The following is a 27,070-nucleotide window of genomic DNA, read 5'->3' as shown; positions in this document are numbered from 1 at the left end:
TTCTGTTTGTCCCTTTCTATCAGAACCTCTGTGTCTCTCCCATCTCCTCCTCTCTAACCTGCGGTAGTGGAGGGCTACAGGTTAAACTGCTGCTATCCATTCATTCATTATAGTGCTCTACTGTAGGATTGCACTCTAACCTCCCTTTCAAAAGCACGTCTTACCCTGGAGGCGCGCTGCTTTGTCTTCTTGTGTCTATTTAGGCTGGTTTTTGACAGGATGGCTTGCCTCCCCCACCTCCACCCCCCTCTTAAGAATCTCTCTCTGTCTTTCTCTTTATTTTTAATCCACTCCCTCTTGGCAAGCCGCTCCTCCATGTCTATTGAAGCTGCACTGAATGCAAGTGTCAGCGGGCCCAATGGCTTTTTTTATTAAGATGCATTATGGAGCATGCAAGGAGTTTGTGTATTCGTGAGTGTGTGTGTATTCAGGGGTAAGTGCCGAGTTACTAGATGAGTATATACGCACATTTGCCAATAAATGTGCGTGTGTGCTTGCTCAGGGCTCTGGGATGGGACGAGGATGTACAATAAGGAACAATAAAACTCTCCTCAAATCATGATGGAAGACATAGAAACACACGCTGAGACGCACACACAGCTCGGGGAGACTCAGAGGAACAATGGGACCGGCCATTCCTTTAATAGCAGCCGACAGGGGATTCACTTCTGCACCCTGTCACTCCCAGGGACAGTGACAGGGGGCAGTGTGTGTGTGTGTGTGTGTGTGTGTGTGTGTGTGTGTGTGTGTGTGTGACTGACAAGTGCGCTGACGTCCTACTCCTTGAAATACTGCATTGTCTTTGCAGCCAAGAACAGAATGATGGACACACACATGAACAACCTTAAGGCGTTTTATTCTGCTTCACACACACACACACACACACACACACACACACACACACACACACACACACACACACACACACACACACACACACACACACACACATTTGTTAATGGATTTCACACCAACAATCACAAATTAGCCAACTTACTTAGCAGTTTAGAACTATAAAAGTAACCTTTTTAGTGCAATTCTGATTTAGGGAGTTCTTGCAGATGATAGGTATTGTGCTGTTCGAAGATTGTATGTCCACTTTGTCCATTCACATGTGTATGTGGGGGGGGGGGGGGGGGGGTGGTGTTAACATACTGCAGGGTATGTGGGAGTTTATGTCCCTGTTCAGCTTGGTCCTGTTGTGTTGTGGCCTGGGAGCCGTGAGCTTATGAGAGCTCTCCTGTCTCCACGCCTCAATAGCTCCATTATTCATAAAACACTGTGCCAACAGCCTCGACGGCTCTGTCTGCATTTGTGTGTACATGGTCATCTTGCATATTTTAGTATTCACATGTTTGTTTGAAAGCGATAGATGAATGACTGTAACAATCTAAATCATGTTACATTCAATTTCACTTGTTAGACGCTTTTATCCAAAGCGACTTACATACTCAGTGCTGTAGACAATCCCCAAAGGAGCAATTTGGGGTGAAATGTCTTGCCCAGGGACACAACGACATGCTGACTGCAGTGGGGTTTGAACCTGTGCTCCCTTGATCCGAACACCAACGCTCTATCCACTGCGCCACACGCCTCCTCCATCAAATCAAGGCACATACTGATCAAAACCAAGATAATCTCCAAAGAAAGCCAGTTAAAATAATACAAAGCTGAACACTAAAAACATTTATTATATTTACTCAACTAATAACTTAGCTCTAATCTTGGCTTCAGACTTGTAAAAAAGTTATAAAATCCTAAATCCGCTTTGAGCTGGCTGGTAGGAAGTATCCTAGAGGCTGTACACATTACCAGAGTTAAAAATAATAGCAGTGTCGTGTTGGCTGGTTATTTCACCAGAAGTCCAAATGCAATGTATGGGTCTCGCCATATATGACTGCAAGATGTGGATATGTTCTTGGGGTAGCAGATGTGCCAATTGTCTCCATATTGTCTTCCTTAAACATTTTGAAGTTTCTTATATATAGACTATAAGCCAAATAAAAATGATATAACTGTAATTGCAGCAGACAGTCCTTGACACACATCCAGTTTGAATAACAGTGATAAAGGTAATTGTTTGTGAACGCAAAACGCAGACTGTCTGTCTGTTACTGGCTGAGTGCCAACTGTGAGGTGTAATATAATAAAGGAGACTGTTTCTCCTGAAAGGCTTTATTGTTACGACCGACCACAGAGTCCAAAGTACTGAAAGAGAGGCGTGTGTGTGTGAGTGTGTGTCTGTGCCGTGCATGCACTCTTTTTACTACACAACATTCATATATATATAGGCTTACAAACCAGTGACCTCATTCCTGCCCCTACTGTGGTAAAGTTGTGTTTACAATAACATGCTCACAACCCAGGCACACAGTTATTGGGGATTTTTCCGAAACAATAACAGATCTGTCACTTTACATTCAACTCCAGTTCTTGAGCTTTATAGAGTTTCCTTTTTATACACCCTGTCCATACACAGAAGCTGTGTGCAAACACTATAAAAAGCAAAATAATTTAAGATTTGGATAACTTGAAATGTCATTTTTATATTATTGTGTAATTCAATATTTACACCAAGTCTCATTAAAAAAGCAACCTTTTTTTGCTTTTGCTGGACTAGCTCACAAGTGACTTTCTGTTGTGCACCAATGCTCTCGTACGTCCATTCATACATCCATCCATGTCACTGTCGGTTCATTAGCAATGAAGAGATCTCATCTGGTGACTCCGTCTGCCCCTGTGGAGGCAGAGAGAGAGACAGAGAGGGATGCCACTTTGAGTTGGCAGTCCCACAGACATGGTGAGATTATGCTTAGCTTGGCTGTCGGCATCGCATATCTCTATCACACACACACACACACACACACACACACACACACACACACACACACACACACACACACACACACACACACACACACACACACACACACACACACACACCACACACACACACACACACACACACACACACACACACACACACACACACACACACACACACACACACACACACACACACACACACACACACACACACACACACACACACACACACACCACCATCATCATCATGGTCAGTGTGTGTGTTTTGGAGCTGTCCCCGAGTATGTGAAGAGATTATAGTGTTGTTGCCATAATGTAGGTTGGCATTAACACTGCCTGGCAGTGGCATCAATCTGACTAAATATACTTCAGACGCCAGTGCTGTGTGTGTGTGTGTGTGTGTGTGTGTGTGTGTGTGTGTGTGTGTGTATGTGTGTGTGCGTGCAAGGGCCTCCCTTGGTACTTGCAAACATATGCTAGTAGTGTCCAATTCTAAATCCTCTCCCTTTTCTGTCCCTATGTTTAGGTCTCTATTCCCATGTGTGAAGTTTTCATCCAGTCTTGGATGTGAACGGTGAACTTGGTCGTCCTTCACCAGAGGAATAGTGCTTCTTCAGAGACTCTTCAGAACCAAGGAGGGTTTTATAACGATTACACTGAATATCAAGAACTTGAAAGGAGCTACTGCATAAGCAAACAACAAGAGTGAGAATCTGCGTTGGGTTTACAGAGCTTAGCAGATCCTGATTCCTCACCAACAACGACTAAGCCAGAACAAGTCCAAGGGATATCGTTCTGCTCTGAACCAGAACCAGACTCTAACGAAAGATAATAAGACACATATTGAGCATTAAGTGGAAACTAGGCCATAATCCAGCTGAAAGTCCCTTACCAGACTTTAACTTTTGAAAGGAAACAGTTTGTTCTACGTGTGCCAAGATGATGACCATGATGATGATGATGGCGGCCATGATGGTGACCTGCAGCTCTTTGTTCCTGCTGGGTCTGGCTTCCGCCCACGCTTCCTCCCCTACCATGACACGCTCTTCCTCTTCATCTTCTACATCCTCCTCTTCTTCGTCCTCCTCCTCACCACGCATGAAGCTCTCATACAAAGGTAAGAACCAACGTTTTTTTTGCAGTGGAAAAGCAAAATAAGGCACATTTGGCTTGTGTGTGGGGGAGTTTTTGTCTCTTCCACTGCACATAATGTGTACTTTATTCTGTCTACACACACCCTCACACAGACACACACTTTCTCTGTTTCATGTGAGATTCCATCATATCCTTTTCAAAGTAAACAGTCCTGAACAGCAGCCAGCTGTAAATTGTGGTTCTCTCGGATTCACAGCCACACACAAACAGATGCGCACACAAACACACACACAAATGCAGCTTAGTGGCAGGGTTTTGTGTTTCATCCCGAGTGTTGTAAATTAGAAGAAGGCAGCTCAATGCCCAACTCAACCACATAAACCAGGGATGTGTTCCATCATTGAAAGATGGCAATTACAGGCTGAACAAACTCACCGAGGCTGTGAGGCTCGTCGAAGGCCGTCTGCCCAGCTGGATGTGCTCCCTTTAATTTAGGCTGAAGGCAACAAGAAGCACGCTGGATCGAAAGAAAGCAGAATATTTTTGTTTTAGCTGACACATGAAGGACAAGAAGAGATCCCAATGACCTCATGAATGTCTGAAACCAGTAGAAAAACAGCAGCAGTTAATGTATTTATCCAGTACAGTAATTCATGTCTGTCTGATGAATAGGTCATGTCTTGCAATCATCTAAATAGGCATGATATTGCGTTCATTAGACAATATTTTATGTGGTTATTCAAGTCCAAGAAGAACTGGCTACCCGAGCATGACATTGTTAGTTGGTCAGTTGTCTTGGTAAACATAAGGAATTGATCATGCCGATAATTAACATGCCTGTTAATGCAATATTAATTATTTTAAAATGTATAAAAAACGAAATGCCCTTTTCAGTACCAGTATCTTTGCCCCCAAGGTTATTATAATCTAATAACACACAATATGTTATCAGGGTGGAACTGAAAAGTAATACATTTGCTGAAAATGGCACTTTAATAAGAGCAGCAGACCTACAGCCCCTGATGTCATGCAGGCGACTTTTGGGCGGCGTCTGAGGCTTAATAAAAGTTATAAATTGCCATTAGAACAATGGCAGACTAATAAAGCCATTTAAAAGTCGGAGTAGAAAGGGCCCTGCTCTTTTTGTGAGTTCCTGGTTTAAGTGCAGTCCCTTTATTTCTTCAGACTTCTCTTTTTCCACTGGCTTTGGTTAACTATAGCTTAAGTTAACAAATACAAGCAGCATTTTCCTGGGCAATGTTTCCCTAGAGTGACTTCTTGCCAGCTTGGAAAGAGAAAAGACACTACATTTTTCCATTGAGACCAATGCAGTGTCATTACTGTCAGGGCTTTGTCCTGCCTGTTAACATGACACTGGCCTTAGGACACAGAAATGTAAATACTAAAATTAAGCAGTTCTTGATCAACCTTATGACTTGTGCAACTAACTGATTCGTATAATAATAATAATATATTTAATTTATATAGCGCTTCTCATCTGCCAAGACAAATCTCGAAGTGCTTCACAACAAGGGATACTGATACGCTTTGAGATAATAAAAGACAAATAATTGTAATAATAAGAAATCAAAAAATAAAATATAAAATAGAGTACAAAAATAAAAGTCGGAGATAGCGATACAAATGGCAGTACTCCAGGTGTACCATGCTCAAAGTTTATTCGAAGGCCTGCCGAAAGAAGAGGGTCTTAAGGCCGGTTTTGAAGACCTCTGTATCTGAATAATCTGATGACCTGAGGTTGTTCTTGTATTGAAGCTTTGATCACAAAGTATTTCTTTGGTCAAGGACAATCATCCTGATGTATAAACTGGACAAAACCTGACTTACTTAATCTTTCTTGACTGCTTTAATTGGAGGCATCTGGTATATTTCTGTTGGTATGGAGGTTGCAGAGGACCGTTAACCATATGCAATAACTGAAATCAGTTTTATGTTGTAAAGCTATGGGATGCCATCAGTATATCCATGTATGTATACACACAACGCACATTTAAAAGTTTCCACCCTCTTTGTGATTTCAGAGTTGCAGCAGTTTCATGGAGTGCGCCGGTTCGAGCTGGAGCGTTCCTGCTGCTTCAGCGCTCTGCTGCTGGACGAAGAGAGAGGCCGCCTCTTTGTTGGGGCCAAGAACTTCCTGCTGTCGCTATCACTGGACAACATCGCCAAGCAGGAGCACAAGGTTGGTCAGAAACAAAATTAGTCAACATAAAATATGTGGCTGTATGGAAAGGCTGTTGATTACTAACGACTTTCTACACATTATTTGATTGTATTGTGTATTTTATCTTCACAACAAAGCAGTAATTACTCTTCATCGTCGGGAATCATACTTACGTTTTCATGGCGATATTTTGTACTAATGAAGAGTACCAGAACTTTGCACTGATTAGAGACTTTATGGGTCTCTTATCATAACATTACTTTATTAATTACGACAAACTAGATCGAGGAGATTATACTGGCACGGGATGGAAATTAAAATACCTATTCATTTACAACCACTGCCATATTGTCTAATTCCTAAATGTTGTGGGCCACATATACTTTATGATTTTGTTTTCATGTGGACCCAAAGGCATGAAGAAAGAGAAACATTTGAAACATTTGAACCAGTGGAAACTTTTAACTAACATGCTCCTTTGAAAACGACTGAATCATATCTTGCACATATGAGACCATTTACTGTGCGGGTTCACATGTGAGAAGAGTAGAAACAGGAATGTGGGATTAATAGAGAAAAAGGTAGAACATCAAAGAGATGGAGAGAGATGAAAAGAGAGCATTTATCCAAAATAACGTTGTGATTAATTTCCAAATGACATACTTTGATTGAAAACTTTGGAGTAGAATATTAGTCACAGATATGGCCCACATGCAGAAACTTGATTACATACACCGGAGCTGATAATAGATTTACACAAAAATGTATTCAATGGCAAAAACAAGTGCACTTCAATCCATAGATACACACAAAAAACATACTAACAAAATACAGGACATCTGTTCAGAGCTGTTTGGAGAAAATTACATGGTTGGTGCGTTAGATGTGAAGCCGCTGTTGTTGTTGGTTATATGGATGACTTTGATTTATGACCTGTGTGTGCAATTTCACAATACTTAAAGCTGTTTTTCAAGACATCCTTCTTTACAATGAGAAGGGAGGATGAGAGGAGGCGAAGATGGAAAAGAAAGGAAATAAAACTGGCCAGGGTTATCAGACTATATCTACTATTACGGTGAAAAGATAACAGAAGGTTGGAGCTCTAATCTTTGAGTTGTATCCATAGAAAGAAACAATTTGCCATATAATACATGGACACGTACCAGAATTAGAGAGGGAAGAAGCAAGTTTAGGTTTTAAATCATTTCTCAAAATGTTAATCAAGCAGATTGAAAATTAGTAAATTAAGACAGATTTAGAATGTTTATTTCAGAGACAGGATCATCTGACCTTTGTCTGCTGTGTTTCAGATCTACTGGCCCGCTCCGGTCGACTGGAGGGAGGAGTGTAACTGGGCCGGCAAGGATATCACGGTAAGTCTCTAACACCCTTCACCTTTTATCAAACCTAAGCTGTTTATTGGTTCATGGAATTCAGACCACACTTATTATCCACGACCTATCAGCAAAACAAGCGGACTGTACATCCTTTTCTAATAATTGCTCATCAGACCCCAGACGTCATACAAGAGTTAAGTAGAAGGGCTGAGGAGCTCCTCGAGGAGGACGGTCCACTCCTACCCAGAACAACACAATACTACCTTTTAATCCACTGCAGTCATGGGAGCCATCACAAGACAGAAACACCATGTTTAAATGAATAACATGTAATAATAGGAGCAACACTCCTACTTTTGGACCTGCCCTGGTGAGATAATGTCCTCAATATCTGTTTGTCTCAAACCCTATCTTAGATATGTACAATTCTTAGTCAGTCAAATGCTAAGGTGTTTTTCCACTGCACTTTCCACTCAGTGATTTAGTGTACATTCTGTGGTTTTATGAAGTAAATATATTCCTTAAATGTAATATTAATGAGACACAGAGGTAAATAAGTTCATCAAGTTTATTGTAATGTTACATTAACAAGATGGGCAGAGAAAAACTGTCAAACAGGAACCCTGTAGCAGACAACAAGAACAACTATTCACACACATTCATAAGCAAGTGGCCTGAGTGGAACTACCACAGTAGATGAGAAATAAAATCCAGTGTGGAGAAGTGTCGGGTTGATAAGAAGGAGAGGTGATCAGCTGGTTGCTGGCAAGTATGATGGTAGGCAGGGTCAAGGTGATTAGCAAAACGAAAACAAGACGCACACTAACAGGAACACACACACACAAATAGGCAAGGAAGACACAGGAATAGTGTGGAAAGGGGCAAAGATTTGGCTGTGACCAAATGTAGTTAAACAATTAGATAAACCCAGTTAGCACAGCGAGATTCCTTAGGAACCTGATCCGTTGTAAACACATTACAGAGTTTTAACAAGAGAGCATGTGCATTACAAAGATTTAACAGATGGTGAGTATTGCTTTGACAGCAATACAAAGGGTTATAGGGAAGGACAGAAAGAGGTGTTCCCTTGAATAATTTAGTTAACATTACGACTTATTCTGAATTGGAACTAAGTAGCGTCCAGAGGTCAGTTTCACTGCTGAACAGAGTATCTTGTCTCACTAATAAACTTAAAGCAAAGTGATTAGGCTGTGGTTCCAAAATAAGGTTGGATGTTTGGGAGAAATCTGTTAATTTGGAGGCTGTGTTAGGTTACATAAGAATGCAGTGTATGTTTAACCTTTATTTAACAAGGAAGGAAGGCATGATTACTTTCGCCAAGGAGGTTATTTGTTAGTCTCTGGTTTGTTGGTTTGTCTGTCTGTTTGCAGGATTAGAGAACATATTCTTTCTGGCTCCGATGCCCCTACATACAACTCAGAAACAGCTAAACACTCTGAGCACATCTCTCATTTTCCGTGTTGTTCCCACAATTAGAATCAGAGGCCTTGAACACGTTAAGTTGGAAGTTCAACTGCAGAACTTAGGTAACTGGAAAGTCCAAGGAACACAGGAACACACTGATACTCTTGATGTGCGATTCTAGTTGAGGTTAAATATATCCTTTATAAATTGTATATAAAATAAACATGTTCAAAGGATTAAACTAATGACCAACTAGTGCTTTTAGGACTATTTCCCTGAACAAAGCCACCCTTCTACTTCCTTCTTTTTATCGGCTACCAAAACGGTTTGAAAATCAAGATTTTCTATTTTGACACAAGAGAAACATTTCATTTCTAAGAATATGTCAGGTAAATATTGAATGTGCTGATTATGTGTCTAAATATGATGTGTGTGGCTCAGTTTTACCGACATGTAAAGGCCACCAGGAGCCTATAGACCACCCAGGATTACATCACTCACAATTAGCGATCTCATTTATATGTGTGTGAGTGTGTGTAAGTGTGTGCGTACAACAGCAACTTCACATATGCACATGGCGACATTCCCCATATGCCTTTATATACTGTATTCGTAAGTTTAACCATGTGCATATGTTTGTCCGTGTATGTTTAAGTATTCGATGTGTGTGTGTAATTCTTGTGTGTGTGTGTGTGTGTGTGTGTGTGTGTGTGTGTGTGTGTGTGTGTGTGTGTGTGTGTGTGTGTGTGTAAAACAAACCCTTCATCAGTGTGATTACACAGCTGTAGCAGACAGACAACGGGCTCCATTCATTGAAAATCCCGGGCTACAGTTTCACCTGACCAGGAGTCTGTTAGACTGTGTGTGTGTGTGTGTGTGTGTGTGTGTGGTGTGTGTGTGTGTGTGTGTGTGTGTGTGTGTGTGTGTGTGTGTGTGTGTGTGTGTGTGTGTGTGTGTGTGTGTGTGTGTGTGTGTGTGTGTGTGTGTGTGTTTCAAACAGAGGGTAACAGAGGCAGGGGTAATGGAGAGAGTTAGTACAATTGCTCCAAAGGAAGAAGGGATGGCGTCAAGGGAGAAAGAGATAAGAAAATAAAAATGGGGGAATTCTGGGGGAATTTTAAAGACAAATGTTGATTGAAACAAAAGAAAACCTGAATTTTGAAAACAAATGTTGCATTGAAACGAGCTTTCCCCTGATCAGTTGTTATTCCAGCCCTTCTGGCCTTGGAAATGTTATTTTTAACCTTTGTTAAACATTTACGCCCCTCTGACTTTTCTTCCTTGTTACTTTTGGTATCTTTTTGAACACTCACCCACACACTGAGAACTGAGCTGACCTCACATCGTTGACCCTTATTACAGAGAAGTGTTTCTCCGTCGGAAGAAGCCAACATCCCTCTCCCCCACTGGATCTCTTCTCTCCGGCTTCCCTACCGCTCTCTTCTACTCCTGCTCTCTTCCCATGCTCTCTCCCTATCTCATATTAGTGGTTCTCTGGGAACCAGAAGTTTCTCATGTTGTTTACGACCCTCCCACCGTCTCTATGTACTTGTTTGTGTAAATCTTTCTTTTTTATGTGTTACATTTTGCTATACAGAACAGTAGGGTTATTGCATTTTCACCTTTCTCTTAATTAAGTTCACTGTTAGCTACCTCAAAATGTTTTTTTTTAGCAAAACTTACACTATCCCCGTGGCTCAAAAAACACTCATATGATGGCTTAGAGAAAAAGTAGCCCACATAAAGACAAGTAATAAACACTTCATCGCTCAAACAGACACCCATAGACCAAAGCAAAGCCACCTAACATGCACACAGACACACTAACACAAACACAGACACATGTACATAAACACAGTCAGACAGTAGCAGTAAACAGTTGACAGTTCATCCAGACACTCAGTCAGACTCAGCACTTTGAGTGTAGAGCGGGAGCCATATTTAAATCTTCAGAAGTGATGGATTGTGTTTGTGTCGTGTTACCACATGTTAAAAGATGATTGGCTGTTAAAGTTGATTGACCGACTGGTTAGGAAAAGAGGTTAATGTTGAGGTTAATGTTGAGGTTAACCAACGGAAACTGTCCTCACTACAACAAAACACAATTGATCATAAAATGGTTTAATTCCACCGGTCATGGTGCGAAGTAAATATTCCTTTAGGGATAAGAAATGTCACTAGCCACGAGTATGCTAAATACTTACGTTTTGGGAGTCACACCAAAAAACCCATATTTAATTATTTCATAGGACCTGAAGTGCTCATGAGCAATGGACTTAATCCTGAAACTCAAAATCCTAAAACAGCTGAGTGGCCACTATGTTTAAATTTGAAAATACATTTGCAGAAATATTTGAGCATTTCTATTAAAGTAAAGAAAAGGAAATCATAGATGGGTTCCTAACTGATATGTTTGTAGCTATACAGTTTTGAGAAGGGAGAGTCCATAAATTATTCTTTCACAGTATGAATATGTCAGACAAATGTCAATGCAGCTTTGTCCTGTTCAGCTGGAGCTATCAAAGGCATTCCTGGGATGTTACATTGTGCCGTATTGTGTATCTAATAACCATCTACTGCGAGCCATTGCTCAGTGTGTTCAGTCAAAGGCTCTCAGCCATTCACTTTATTAAAAGTGTACTTGACCACTGGGACTCTCAGCTGCCAGACACAATCAAAGCAGAGTGATATAAACATTGGCTTGTTTTCTAACTAAACTTTAATAAGGATACAAAAGATTGCCTAAAATGTTTGGATAGGTTAAAAAATGTAAGCCCCAAATAAATGGGAAACATGGGGGGGGGGGGGGGGGGGTTATTCTTAAAAATGTGTGTGATAAATAATAATCACCTGATAATATAACTAATAACAATTGAACATTTAAATAGGATCATGAAAAGTCATTACGAAGTAGAGCAAATTCATCTTTACCTATGGATTTAGCTGTGATTACTCAAAACAAAATGCTTGAGACGAACAAGAATATAGGGAAGTGGCACAGGGATAGATAATGCCTGAAATTATAAATAGATCGATTGGGTTAATCATTTCTAGAATAGAAAGGATAAAAAAAGAAAAGGGAAAAAAGACATCCCCTGAGGAACAATACAGCTTTATAAGACATGAAGGCAAGACCTAAAGCTCAGGCTGCAGTGAGGTCATTGCCTGCGTTTTGCTCTCTGTTTCGACTAATGAGTCAGCGGTAGGTTAAAGGTTAGCCGGTGAACCCTTTAACACTCACACCAACACATTAAGGGAATGTGAAGGCTGGCATAATTCACCTCGGTTGTTCTCCTCCTTCCTTTCTGATCTTTGTTAGGTCTTTGAAGCATCTTGGCTCTTCTTAACTTTTATTTTCCTCTTGCTCTCCTTCTCTTTTGTCACATCAAAGAATTGACTTCGTCAAACTACTCAGCTGACTCCTTCACCTTCCTCTGCCCTCATACACACATACATTCTTGTCTTTGCGGGAGTATGGGGGCGCCAGAACAGAACATCGATTTTGGGGACTACCCTTTCTGAAGGTTGTACAGAACTTAAAACAAATCAGGCAGTATTCCTGTAGTGGAGATAAAGAGAAATGTCACCTTCAATTATCAATCATACAAATTAAAGGTTACTAATTAGACTACACATTTCAGATACACACACTACTGTAGGAATGATTGGAGAAAGGTTGTTGAAACTTGGCGGGACTTTTTTGGAGGATCATGGTTGTACGGAAGTTGGTGAGCTGTGTGAGGGTCTACCTGTTCATTGATTGTGTTAAAGTTACAGCCCAAGGGTTGAGAAAGTGTAGTGGGTGTTTACCTTTCTTTCATGGCCAACAGAGTCAATAGCTTTATCGGCCTGTAGGCCTGAAGGTTTAACACCTTCCCATGTGCACGCACGCACGCACGCATGCATGCACGTGCACGCACACACACACACACACACACACACACACACACACACACACACACACACACACACACACACACACACACACACACACACACACACACACACCACACACACACACACACACCACACACACACACCACACACACACACACACACACACACACACACACCACACACACACACACACACACACACACACACACACACACACACACACATGCACACACACATCTAAGCATCTGTGTATTACACACCGACAACTCAAACTCTAACCCCCCTAGTGGTTTTCAAAGGTTGAAAAGCAGGCCTTTGTTCTAAATCACTGAGGGTTGTGTGTGTTTGTGTGTGTGTGTGTGTGTGTGTGTGTGTGTGTGTGTGTGTGTGTGTGTGTGTGTGTGTGTGTGTGTGTGTGCTTGTGTGTGTATGTCAGGGCTAATGAGCCACAATTCCGCTTGCTGCTGTTTTCACAACCAGTCCTGTCCGTCTGTCACCCTCGGATGAGGGCGAAATACCAAACAGAGGGATAAAGCAAGACATTAACTTAAAGGTTTGTAGTTTCAGAAAGCGGCTCGAGTGCACTAAAACTTGAAAGAAAAGAATACGCCCCTTCCTTCAGACTTCCTTACAGAGCACCTCCTCCAACACACATGAACGAGCACATGACGTCAGCAGACTGGTGAAAGTGGCCGCCTGTTGCTGGCGAGTCATTGAAGTACTGCTGGAAGGTTGACAGACAGGGCGGCAATCCAATCCGTTTAGCCGGGCCGGCAAAACGGATTGGATTGCCGGTACTGTACTGTACTGTACTTTTTACAGTACTACGGCTTTTTACAGTACTACGGCTTCCACAGATGAAATCTTTTTTATGGATTTTTTGTCAAAGCACTTAAGATATTCATTGCTATCGGGATGTTAAGAGCATTCCATGGAATATAACAACAAGTGTATCTCGAGCTGGTTTCTGAAACTTACCTACCCCACCTTTAAAGAAAGAAAGAAAGAAAGTAAAACAGATAAGAGGGGGATGGAAAAAAAGAAATATACTGTATACCATAGACTTTCAGTTATCCATTAATTCTTCAATCTCCATTTTGAAGGACATGTGTTGTGCACTCGGCCCTAAACACTCAAATCAAAGAAATGCAATGACAAAAAAACAGCATGCATCTTTTAAAACACATCAATATAAAATGCAAATATTAACAGTGCTACCATCTTGGAGGGTTAATACCAATACCAAATAACTTATTCTCCTAAGACTAATACATCCAATAGTGAAAAATCTGCACAGGGCAATTGTTCATTGACAGTCATATTCCTGACTCTAAAAACCTCTTCTCCAGAGGCCCCCAGGGGTTCAACAGTGTCTGTAACTTGATCGACAGACAGATGTTACAGCAGCCTGTCTGGGGAAAAGTAGACAAAGGGGGAAAGGGAGGGACTCAGAGGGAGACAGTGGGATCTTATTTAGTAGAGTATTCTTTTTAGGATATTGAGTACTTCTGGAATGACAACCCAGACATTCAAAAGCATAATATTAGCTCATCATATATTACAGTGCCCAAGGGCAGAGGAGCACCAATAATCATGGTATTCATGTTCTCCTTAAGGGGCAGTTGAAAAAACTGGCCAATCACATCAAGGCCTGTGGTTAGGACAGTACTCTGAACAGAAAAGGAATGTGTTCTATCCCGGCTAATAGTGTACAGTAAATCATTTCTACAGCTGTCTCATGAGATCAAGCTTTCTGTAACCTGACTCCCAGATGGACAGATGTGACTGCCGGTCAATAACCTGCTGTCTAGATAATAAGAGGAGGGATCAGACAGAAAAGGGATAAGCGTCCTGAAATTTGATGCGGGAAAGGAGACAAAAGGAGGTAAAGAAATAAACATGGTTATGTTTAGTTAGGGTCCCTTTTCCGCTAAAAGTAAGATAATAAAGCACAAGTTTACTTTTGTAATTTCTTATACTTTTGGTTGATGTTAGATGGCTCCTAAAGACACATTTCAAGCAGGTATGTTGTAATCTAGGTAAGTAGTATGACACAGTTGTAAAATATAGTTATTTTAAAACAATTTATCTCTTTTGTCAAGAGTCAAATAACTGCAAGCTACATGTTCAGGCTGAAATACTACAGCTAATAGCTAGCTTAGTTCAGCATTAAAACCATGATTAAAACTAATGGTTTCATAACTAATGCATTCACATAAAGGTTTATAACAATTTTTACCCTAAGTACGCACAAACAAAATAACATTGAAGGCATGTGTCTGAAGAACCAGGACACAAAGGCTGTCACAACAGGCTGTTGGAAGTGAGCTGGGGACTCAACAGTGTTGTCACAGACGGACAGGGTGAAAGGAACTATGTGAGGAATGTACATCACCAAAACAAAATAGAGACAGAGTCCAAGTTTTGTCTGTTGGATTTGTGTTTTGAGGGTTTTTTGTTTCTTGTCTTGTCATGCTTAATTGTTTTTACACTTTGAAACTAGGCTGCAGCCAACTGAGGTCACATCCATGGTATTTTTCTGGTAATTTCTGAAGGGTTTAGTGACCTGAAGTGACACCAAATGCAAAAATGTAATGCAAAAATGTGTATTAATATAACAGCATTTCCTCACTAGAATTGTATCTCTGTTGTTTCAAAGCTTTTAAGAAAAACATTACAAAATATTATATCGATTTATAACACTTCAAATTGCTTTTCATAGTTAAACTTAAACTGTCGTTCTGTGTTTCTTTCAGTCCGACTGTGTGAATTATGTGAAGATTGTGCACCACTTTAACCGCACCCACCTGTACGCCTGTGGAACCGGGGCCTTTCACCCTACCTGTGCCTTCGTGGAGGTGGGACAAAGGATGGAGGTAATATATTAAAAATGAAATAACTCAATAACTCACACTGAACTGTATCAGAAGAGCTAGTGTACAACATCATTTAACAGACTTGACGGTGCACAGACAGTTCAAATATTTTGCGCAAAACAATTTCCTTGGTATTTTAATCAGTTACTAAACTTGGTGCAAAGAGTACTTGAATCACTTACTTACTTACCCATACATGCACACACACACACACACACACACACACACACACACACACACACACACACACACACACACACACACACACACACACACACACACACACACACACACACACACACACACACACACACACACACACACACACACACACACACACACACACACACACACACACACACACACACACACACACACACACACACACACACACACACACACACACACACACACAGAGAACAAGTGTTCAAATGCCTGAACATGCTCATTAATTAATGTACGCATTCAAACACTTGTTCTTCTTTTGCCAGCTGTATTCACCTTGCAGGTGCAGCTATGTGGCTTTTATCCTGGATAAAGTGTTTAAGTCATGGATGTTTAAAGTTTAACGTCTTCATATTTGTCTAATATTAAAGTTCACTTTTCATTCTGGAAGTATGACGCGCTGCGTTGTCAGTACGCTTCTCCATGTTTGTGATTGGTCGAATGCTCCAAATACCACCCATTTCGTGTGAACGCGCACCTAACTAGATAGGATACGGCTGGCTTGAGCGATCCACTTGATAACCTGCATCGTAGGACCGCTTAGCGAGAGCGCGTATGTTTTGGATTAGGCCAACCGGCTAACTCAAACATATCCAGGTTATGTTGAACCGGCTTCGTCGTACAGGCCTCGGCTTTCGTTTCAGTACACATAACAACGGAACTGACAGGCAATCCTCTGAATCAGACTCTGATTGGCTGTGACTGCATCTACTCAGAGTGTCTGATTCAGAAACGTGAGTCTTACACTCTTTATGTCACAAACAAAGATGGTGGATGAGAATAGATCTATAAAACAGAAAACGATAAGCAATGCGTCAGAATCAAGGTGAGACTATCCGCATCTTTTAAAACGTTATGCTTTATTGTGTTGCACTGTTGGAGGAGCCTGTGACCTAAGATTTTCATCGTCATACCTACACTGTAGCTATGTTCGTATGATCAATAAAAGCCTTGAACCTTGAACCTTGGATGCAGACAAATCCATTATAGGTCAAGTTCTTAGTTGCAAATTAGTTTTGAGTCCATTGCATTGTATGTTTTTTCACTTTTTAAATCCATTTCTGCTTGTCCTCTCCCTCCGTCAGGACCACGTGTTCAGGATTGACCCCTCTAAGGTGGAGGACGGGAAAGGGAAGAGTCCGTATGATCCTCGCCACAATGCTGCATCTGTACTCGTTGGTAAATAACTCATGTTAATGTTAGCTGATGATGCTAATGAGCGATTAACTGATTGTTGTTCTCATTTTCAAACATTTTCATGCCATACTTTCAGCTGGTTTTGGCTTTTGACAAAGATCCAGTCATCATTTAAGGTCACATTACCAATCACTGAGTACACGGGAGGCGTGTGGCGTAGTGGGTTGTCCGTAGGTGTTCGGTTCAGGGGGTCACAGGTTCAAACCCCGCTGCAGTCAGCATGTCGTTGTGTCCCTGGGCACTTCCCTCCAAATTGCTCCTGTGGGGATTGCCCACAGTATTGAGTATGTAAGTCGCTTTGGATAAAAGCGTCTAACAAGTGACATGTAATGTAATGTAATTGATTCGTTCTGTCTCTTAGGTGATGAGCTATATGCAGGCGTCGCTACAGACCTAATGGGACGGGACTTCACCATTTTCAGAAGCCTGGGGAAACGCCCCTCCATCCGCACCGAACAGCACGACTCCCGCTGGCTCAATGGTCAGTGTGTGTTTGTGTGTCAGCTAATGCTTTATTCTATTTTATTAAGTTAACTTTATGTGATAACGTACCTCAGTCTGTTGTTGTTATAATGAAACTCACAACTTGTTCCAGAAACTGACATTGTTCCCTGATTGTTTCTGTCTCTCAGAACCAAAGTTTGTTGGTTCCTTTTGGGTCCCAGAAAGTGAAAACCCTGATGACGACAAGGTGTTTTTCTTTTTCCGTGAGACGGCGGTTGAGGCCCAGGGTCTGGGAAAGTCCACTTACTCCCGCATTGGACAGCTCTGCAGGGTAAGAGAAAGTTTCAACCCCTAAATTCAGTATTATAATTCAAGTCTGCATCAGGCCTACTCAACCTGGTTATTTGAGTCGACAGATTCTATAACAAAAATGAGGTCATTTTCTGTTTAGGAATTAAAGATGGTTGTGAAAGTGGTTTGTGCCCAATATTTAATACTGCTCATACTCTCTTCCTTCACACTTTAACACATAATACCCTGTTTAACAACTCTTGACGGACTTTATCTTGAAATCAGAATGACATGGGCGGTCAGCGGAGTCTGGTGAACAAGTGGACGACATTCCTCAAGACCCGTCTGATCTGCTCGGTGCCAGGTGCAGACGGCAGCGACACATACTTTGACGAGCTGCGTAAGTTTTCTTTGCATACAGACAGATTCTGTACTGTATATAAAGTAATTTATGAATATGGCGATTACAAAAAAGCATTGGGTCACATCAATTGTGTCAAGGTGAAAGCCCTGTAGGAACCTGAGTTTGAAGAAAGTACAATTTTGCCTGAGGTATGCTAGAACCTTTAGACAAAACAAGTGTTGTCATGTCAAGTGAACTTATAAATCGCTTGACTCGTCTGGGCTACCTTATATCCCTATTTCTGAATCTATTCAATCAAATCAGTGTGATAAAGAAATACCATTTTTCAGAAATTAGAAAAAGGCAAAAAAGAGTATGATTTTCCATCCATGACCTGATTTGTTCAGAAGCACATTCTGTGGGTGCAAAGGAAGAGAAAGTCTAGGAAGGCATAATACATTAACAAGGATTTCTGACGTATATTGTAGATTATCATTCAGACCCACATTCCTGCAGACTTGGAAAAAGCATGAGTAAAAGATTAATTGGTAATATATCCTGGCTTGATCTGAAGCCAGTGTTGTTGCTGTGGGTTCAGAGACAGTTGCAGGCTTGTCTCTGGTGATTCTTCGTATGACAAAAGTTAACATCATGTTTCTATTAGGCATGTTCCTTGAAGCCAGGCTACTATTTTTTCCAGTTTATTTTAACGGCTTTGGCTTGAGCCAGCTGGAAATATTAAAAACTCTGCATGGAGTTAACACTGCAGTAGCTTAACTTGTAAACTATCTTCCCCTGATAACATCTGCTGCTGCTGTGTGAAATCAAGCTTCAATTTGTTTTGTTTTGTGTACGAAAAATGTAGATCTTTCATCATTATCATTGTTTACTGATATGCTGTAAACTTGAAATAGAGTGCATATTTTTGTGAAACCATTTGGCTAGTAACTCTTTCTAAACCAAATAGCATGTCTCAAAAGGAAAAACACCAAACCTTCCAATCATGTGGTTTACATAGCAGTTTCAGCTATCAAGATGGTTTTGATTGATCTTTCTGACCATATCCGTGGGCCATAATATGATATGTCTGTGTGCTTATCTTGTGAAAGGCAATCTCAGAGAAAGAGTTTGTCTAAAACCTAACCCTACCCCAGGCGAAGTCAGTCCGTCACATTCCCTCATATGAACAATGAGCCCCTTATCTCTTGACCAAGAGTTTTCTGACCATACCTGAGGCTAAATCTTTTTAAAGGACCTCCCTGTAGAATTATTTGTTTTGATCTAAACCATTACAATTATTCTACTGAGATACCTAGACTACACAACTTTTGAAACATGTGATACCAGTTGGAAGGGTGTATTCTACAAAAAGAAAATGTTTAAATGAATAACAAAACATATACAAACCACTGCTTGAAGCTGTTATGGAGTTATTAGAGAAACATTTCTTTAAAGTTGACATGGCAATAAAGCTTTTCTTATCTTTCTCTCAACCTTTGACCTCTGGACTACCACAACCTGACCTCAGTTTGTGTGTGTGTGTGTGTGTGTGTGTGTGTGTGTCCGTCCTCAGGCGACGTGTTTCTGCTGCAGACGCGTGACAGGAAGAACCCTCTGGTCTACACTGTCTTCTCTACTTCCAGGTCAGAGTCCACTCATAGTGTGTGTGTTTATGCAAGTAGATATGTGTGTGTCAGCGAGTGCAAGAGAGAGAAAGACAAGAGTGTGTTACATTTGTGTTTTGATGTTTCTAACAGCTTCCCCTGTCCCCCAGCAGCAGTGTATTCAAAGGCTCAGCCGTGTGTGTCTACTCCATGAATGACATCCGCAGGGCCTTCCTGGGGCCCTTCGCTCACAAAGAGGGGCCCAACTACCAGTGGGTCCCCTTCCAGGGAAAAGTCCCGTACCCACGCCCAGGAATGGTATGTCCAAAACTCCAAAGGGCTGTGTACAAAGTTGTGCCTAGAGCAGGGGTGGGGAACCTTTTTCCTCGCAAGGGCCATTTGAATTTTTTCAACATCCTTCGAGGGCCGTACAAATGATTGACCTCTGCTTAAAAATACTAAAATCACAGCCCATTCATTTCGCCTTTCTTTCATGCATTTTATTTTTTTACAACTATAATGATCATATTATTCCGGAACGGGCCGTCGGAAGGAGGCCACAGAAGACGGTAAAAATCCATTTCTAGCCATGTTCACCAGTGTAGTGCCAAGAGAAGGGAGTCAGAGGCGGTGCATCGAAGGTGCAAAGTTTGCATTACCTCGAGGGCAGTACCACATTTTCTCGTGGTCCATACAGCCCAGAGGCCGGAGGTTCCCCACCCCTGGTCTAGAGTTTAATTTGTCACTTTTATTGCTGAAATACTTGTATGTAATTCTTAAGTAGCACCTTTGAATACTTATGCTCCCAGGTTTTTAATATTGAGTTGTGTGCACTTCATACACTTGCAGCATTAGACCTAATTTCATCCAAAGCTCTCCACAGCCCTCCCAATCAATATGTGCTTATCAGGGCTCTTACATTCTGCTTAGCACACAAGCGTGGCATCAGCAAGATTTGTTATAGCTTTAGCTGTTACTGCCAAAGCAGAACAATCCCCATTGTATGGCTGCAGAATAGTAATTGTATTTGACCCACAGTAAACTCTCTCTCACGCCATCATCACCTCACTGGGTTGTACAATTAGCGGGACGAATCAAATTAAAATAATCCGATCATGCTTACTAGTGAACTATGCAAAGCTGTCTAAAAAAAGCTGATTCAGAGTTTAAAATGCAGAAACCAGATCAAAAGTGTTTCACTTTATGATGAAAGTGTATCTTCTGTACACAACATAAAAAGCATTAATACTACATGATGTTACAGCATATTTAAGTAACATTTGAGTATCTGTATAGAAACACTGGACTGGAATTTTAATTCGAGAGGAAGGCTGGACTCTGACCTGGAGAACTCTCTCACGTTCCTGTGAGCCATTACATCAAATCACCTCACTGCTGGACTGACACAGTTTATATATGTTTACATACACAACATAAACTTGCTCATCAAAAAAGCTGGAGCTGTTTTGCACTCGCAGGCCTGTCGTGCAGAGCTTAAACAAATCCCTTACAGTAGAAGTAAATGGCTGAATTATTAAAGTACTTTGAATTGCTGGGTAGTACCCAAATACTTTTATTTACACTACATTCCCACCATAACATTGTTTAACTCTTGATGGTTTAATCAGTATTAAAGTTGAATATTTGAAAGTTACTTTTAACATTTTGCATCCCAAAAGCGAACCAAAATGCGACCTCGAAAAAACAACAAATGTAAAAAGTTACGCAACAACCAAAAATGTTCTTGCAAATTAATAATTTTGTGATGTATCTGATTTGCAAGTTTGTATAAATATAACCTTTTGCTGAAATATTAATTTATTTTATTGCCCTCCATTAGTGTCCCAGCAAGACATTTGGCAGTTTTGAGTCCACGAAGGGTTTCCCAGATGATGTGATCCAGTTTGCGCGTCACCACCCTCTGATGTATAACCCGGTCTACCCTATGAGCCGACGGCCCGTATTCGTCAGAACCAACGTGGACTACAGCTTCACACAGATTGCTGTGGACAAAGTCAACGCTGCGGACGGACAGTATGATGTGATGTTTATTGGCACAGGTAAAATACAATTCTGGCTCTTATCTTAACCCTCCTGTTGTCTTCGGGTCAAATTTGACCGATTTACTACTTTCATCAATCACAACTTTTTTGTTTTACATTCGATTGCATTAAGGCTTTATGATATCCTGTCTATAATATGTGTTGTGACTTGATGGATCGCATCTCTTATTTCAGACAAAGGGACAGTACTAAAGGTGATCAATATCCCCAAGGAGAGCTGGAACAACATGGAGGAGCTTCTACTGGAGGAGCTGGAGGTCTTTAAAGTAAGAAAACTATGATAAAGCCCATTTATTGTAGTTGACAAAGCATTAATAAGTTAATTGTATTGAGGGGCATAACAGTGCTATTCTTTCATCTTAAATGGATCTCTAATAATGAAAATTAATTTGTTATGTAGCATGGTAATATATGTTCTCTATCTCTCTGCTCTTCAGGATGCCTCGTCTGTCATCGACATGCAAATATCTTCAAAACGGGTATGTTGTTTTATACAAAAAATAAATGTTTTGTTTTTAACATTATGTCTTCAGTTTTTTGTATTCTTTTTAAAACTCCCTTTTAATCTTTGTCCCTCAATTTTGTGTCCTTTTAGCAACAGCTGTATCTGGGCTCAGACACAGGCATTGCCCAGGTCCCCCTGCACCGCTGCAGTGTGTATGGGAAGGCCTGTGCGGAGTGCTGCCTGGCAAGAGACCCATACTGCGCCTGGGATGGAACATCCTGTACTCGCTACTTGCCAAATACCAAGAGGTATGTGACATGAGCATTAATGGCACTCACCAGATGATAGTTCATTTTACTGAGCATGGATAACACGAAGAAGACTGCTAGTATAATTAACACATACTCATTTTGCAGACGTTTCCGTCGCCAGGATGTAAGGAACGGAGACCCCAACACCCTGTGCTCTGGAGGTATGATTACAAAACAATTGCTTTGATTTGTTGTTCAAAACATGAACGTTTTTAAGGCCTACTGCTGATGAGGTTTATTCGAAAACAACAATCTAAGCTTTACTCTGATCCTGCTCTGACTCACAGAGACTCTTGGCATCTGACATCTCACTGGACCTGTGCCAAAAAAAGCCCAAACCCTTCACCCCTTCACCCCTGGTGACCTCGGTCTTCCCAGACCGCAATACCAGCATTCTGCTGCTATCTGTCTTTCTGCCACAAAACTGAATAAAGCTAATCCCTCAAACTTTAGCAGCTCCTGAGTAATACGATTACATCCTGTGGCATGCAAGCCGGGTTGTGAACAACTAATGTCTCTGCTGAGAGGGGCATTGCACAAAAGCACTGATCAGAGGTCAGTTTAGCAATTCAGAAACTATGGTTTCCCCAATTATGTATGCGGTGCTGGTGGCTTGAATAGTTAGTAACTGATATTTCTCTGAACAAATCACAGTCTTGAGGTTGGAACTTTTTCCATTGCTAAAACTCACCACTCATATTGACAACATGCGAGGCTATGAGTCGTTGTTAAGACCAGAAGAGTTCTCAAACATCAAACATGTGAACATTGGTTTGAATCAACACCCTTTAGATAATCTCACATTATGCGAGATTGTATTACAATTTCCTATTAACAGCCAACATTGACTTTTGTTCAGTGTTATATGTGACTATTATTTTAACACGTCAATTGTGCTAAGTAGTAGGGGTGTAACGGTATCCGTATTCGTCCCGTACCGTCACGGTTCAGACGTCACGGTTTGGCACATGCAGTCACACGACGAATACGCCTTTTTTTTTACGAGTGGGAAAAAAGTAATTCAGGGCAGTATCCACTACACTATATATAATCCAGGGGGCGGTATTGCGCCTAAAAGCTGTTTGTCAGCCGCCCTTAAACAACAAATGAAGAACAAGAATAAACAACAACAAAACGAACTAAATGCGAAGAAGAAGAAAAGTTAGTATGGTGAGTTCAGATAACACACAGGAGCTAGAACCCACCTGCTTCTTTTAAATCAGCTGTGTGGGAACATTTCGGGTTCCCTGTGGACTAGAATAACGATGAGGTGTGCGAGTGGTGGATCGGACGAGGGCGGTGTGTCGGCGTTGTTCGATAGCGGTGCGGTATGCTAATGGTAACACACACCAAACATGCAGAATCATATCAGAAGGCATCACCCAGATTTGCCACTCACCGGAGCCCGGCAAAAGACAACAGCTGTTCAACAGCTGATCCCCGCTGTTTTTAAGAAGCCAATAGACATGAGAGGAGAGACCAAAATAAATAACAGAAGCTTTTGGCATATGTTTTTCAACGACTTTGCGCTCTTGAAACACTTTCTTATTATTTATGATGTAATATTTTCAAGACATTCTTTTTAGTTTTACAGCTTGATGAAACCTTTTTGTTTGACATCAGCCATTATAGATAATATGGCCATCTGAGTGTACTGTACTGTGTATAGTTTGTTTTTAACTGTTTAATACAGTTAATTATTCAAAATGTCAGAGTTCTTTATTTTTAAACTGAAACTTGCACTACTGTTCAAACATAAATAACAACAAACCTGGAATTATGCATTTGGGACTTTTTTTTTGCTTTTTCTTGTTGTCTCGAACCGTACCGAACCGTGACCCCCAAACCGAGGTACGAACCGAACCGTGACTTCTGTGAACCGTTACACCCCTACTAAGTAGTAATGCAGGTTATGCATTTTTGTGCCAATGTTTAAGTGTATTTGCTCAAATGAATGAGTCATTATAGACAGAAAAAACTGTTTAACTCTAGTAGCTGGTTTCTTATTAGCAATATCAGCTCAAATATTTTTTGTACCATATTAATAAATCATGTATTGGTCTGCCCTGCCCTTGTTTTGTCAAGGATTGTTTGACCTTTTTTACTCCTGACATTTATTTTTCCTGTCATCCTGTGGCTGCGAGGGAGTGCGGTCGTCTTTCAACCAGAAGGTTGTGGGATCGACCCCAGCCCGTGCAGCCAACATGTCGATGTATCCTTGGGCAAGATACTTAACCCTGAGTTGCTCCCGATGGCATGGCCAACGGTGTGTGAATGTGTGTGAATGTTAGTCCTAGAGTTAGGTACACTGCTCTGTATGAATGGGTGTGAATGGGTGAACGATATGTAGTAGGCTATGTAAAGCGCTTTGAGGGGTCTTAAAGACTGGATAAAGCGCTATATAAGTACAGTCCATTTACCATTTATCCTGCCCTCTTCTTTCCTAATCTGTTGCCTTTTCAAGCCTTGCCTTATCTGTATTGTCATTGGTGAGTGAATGTCCGTAGTAACAGTCCCATAATGTCCTTGTCTTTGCTGCCCCCTTCAGACCACCATAAGCATCGCATTGCAGAGAGGAAGCTGTATGGAGTTGAGGGAAGCAGCACTTTCTTGGAGTGTATCCCCAAATCCCTTCAGGCCAAGGTCACATGGACTTTCCAGAAACATCCACAGAACCCACGGGAAGAGGTGAGAGGGATGGCGGGGAGAGGAAAGAGGTTAAAAACAATATCACTGACAAGGACATTGCCAAAGTTAATGTAGTATATATATATAGTGTATATCAAACCAGAAAGCCCTTATTTTGCTATGTGCTATTGGTGTGATTTTTTTTTTCATCATTAGGGCTAGTAGCCCACATACAACTTTGCTAGGTTACATTGATGCCAAAAACAAACTTGAACAATAAGACTGAAGGGCATTAGTCCACATAATTCAGTGCAAACATTTCAATTAATTAATGTTTTCTAGGTGCGTCTCGATGACCGCGTCCTCCACACAGACAGAGGGCTTTTGGTTCGTCTGTCCTTAAGAGAGACGTCGGCCTCTACCAGTGCCATGCCATGGAACACGGCTTCACCCAAACATTACTAGGCATCACCTTGGAAGTGGTACCTTCAACATCGTCATCAGTTTCCAAACCTACCCTCCGATGCCCCTGTCCGATTAGAACCCCGCAGCGGAGGTGGCCCCCCAATTACCAACCAAAAGCTTTGTTACCGGGACTTCATGCAGCTGGTGGACCACCCTACCTGAGCACCGTCGACCAGATTTGTGAGCAAGTGTGGGCACGAAAGAATGCCGGAGCTGACCAAGCGGATAAAACCTTTCCTACTCCGGGGAAGGAAGTTCCCACCTCTGGGCCCAGCTGTCCGCCCAGCTAACAAGAAGTGGAAGGCATCTTCAAGAGATTAGGAAGGGAGAAAACCGCCGGACCCACGACGGGAAACCTAACCCCCGGGCTCCTCGCAGCGCAGGGCTGTAACAGCACATAGGTGGAGGAGAAAAAGAATGGACTGATACAAGAAAAAATGAGAAGAATGTAGACCGCGACTGAGAAAACAAAGAACTCTTGGAGGTGTTCAGGCAACAAATACACCAATGCACATAAAACACATGCAGACACACACAAACAGCACCTCCTCCATTTGTGTATATTTATCTATCGATTTCCCCCACTATACGGTTCCACTGGCCAGCCGATGCCATGTGCTGTCCAAATTGATTCTGCACGATCCCTTTACACTGTTCCATTAGCGTAGTTGAGTGTACAAACAGGTATGTGGGAGTGAACCTACCTTTATCCGTGGACAACAAACACACTTACCCTTCTTACCCTTTGCCACTGACTGTATATGGAAACACCGGATTACCACATTTTGTTGTTGGGTATTTAAAGTTGGCCTACCACACATACTCTATGTGGCTCACAGTATGAAACCCCACTCTCTGGACTATACCACTCTGAACAAAATCAAGGTCCCAAAGTTTGGATGACCTCTCCGTATGGCTTTTCATACCTGGATATTTCATAGTAGTGAAGAAAAATTGCGGACTTGAGTGCTGCGTAAAATGGGGGAATGGAATAACTGGAATACTCTGCTTAGTAAGGGTCTCAAACTGGAAACAACTATTTATGTTCAATTTCCACAATGATGCAGATTAATTGAAACATTTTAGAATGTGATAACACACATTTATCAATCTCCTGAGGTGGGGTTGGTGCACATATTCACAGTAACCTCAATTGTTTCATGGTTTTATGTACATATAACACATTGCAGTGACAGAAGAGATACCAGCTCTGTGGGACCGCCTGTGGAACAGATCAGCATGTTGCAAAACTGCTTATATTATATAGTTTGGTTTTTTTGTGGTTTCCTTAGGCACATTGAGGCATGTTGCAGAAAAATAAATCACACAATTCAACGCAGTTATGGTTAGAGAGCCGTCAAATCTGGCAAGATATGATTACACTGCTTGTGTTGTAAAATCCACTATAGAATTGGG

The 27,070-nt window shown here is 41.4% G+C and overlaps 1 protein-coding gene across 1 annotated transcript in view; it reads left to right on the top strand.

The window, feature by feature from the left end:
- The window catches only part of sema3b (sema domain, immunoglobulin domain (Ig), short basic domain, secreted, (semaphorin) 3B), an 86,132-nt gene extending 60,035 nt beyond the window's left edge, over positions 1–26,097 (top strand). Inside the window, 22 exon segments of the mRNA XM_034086815.2 lie at positions 3,353–3,943; positions 5,964–6,121; positions 7,414–7,476; positions 15,519–15,638; positions 16,949–17,042; positions 17,422–17,541; positions 17,693–17,835; positions 18,081–18,195; positions 19,712–19,781; positions 19,916–20,060; positions 21,583–21,802; positions 21,980–22,071; positions 22,243–22,284; positions 22,401–22,558; positions 22,667–22,722; positions 25,110–25,249; positions 25,532–25,580; positions 25,583–25,698; positions 25,700–25,808; positions 25,811–25,917; positions 25,919–25,957; positions 25,959–26,097. Coding sequence (XP_033942706.1) covers positions 3,766–3,943; positions 5,964–6,121; positions 7,414–7,476; positions 15,519–15,638; positions 16,949–17,042; positions 17,422–17,541; positions 17,693–17,835; positions 18,081–18,195; positions 19,712–19,781; positions 19,916–20,060; positions 21,583–21,802; positions 21,980–22,071; positions 22,243–22,284; positions 22,401–22,558; positions 22,667–22,722; positions 25,110–25,249; positions 25,532–25,580; positions 25,583–25,698; positions 25,700–25,808; positions 25,811–25,917; positions 25,919–25,957; positions 25,959–26,045 — 2,421 coding nt within the window. The 5' untranslated portion in view covers positions 3,353–3,765 and the 3' untranslated portion in view covers positions 26,046–26,097.
- The last annotated feature ends 973 nt before the right edge of the window (positions 26,098–27,070 follow it).

This window comes from Pseudochaenichthys georgianus, chromosome 7 (assembly GCF_902827115.2).
Source record: "Pseudochaenichthys georgianus chromosome 7, fPseGeo1.2, whole genome shotgun sequence".
Taxonomy (NCBI): Eukaryota; Metazoa; Chordata; class Actinopteri; order Perciformes; family Channichthyidae; genus Pseudochaenichthys; species Pseudochaenichthys georgianus.
Note: the sequence above shows the minus strand (reverse complement) of the source record. Positions and strands in the feature narration are given on the sequence as shown.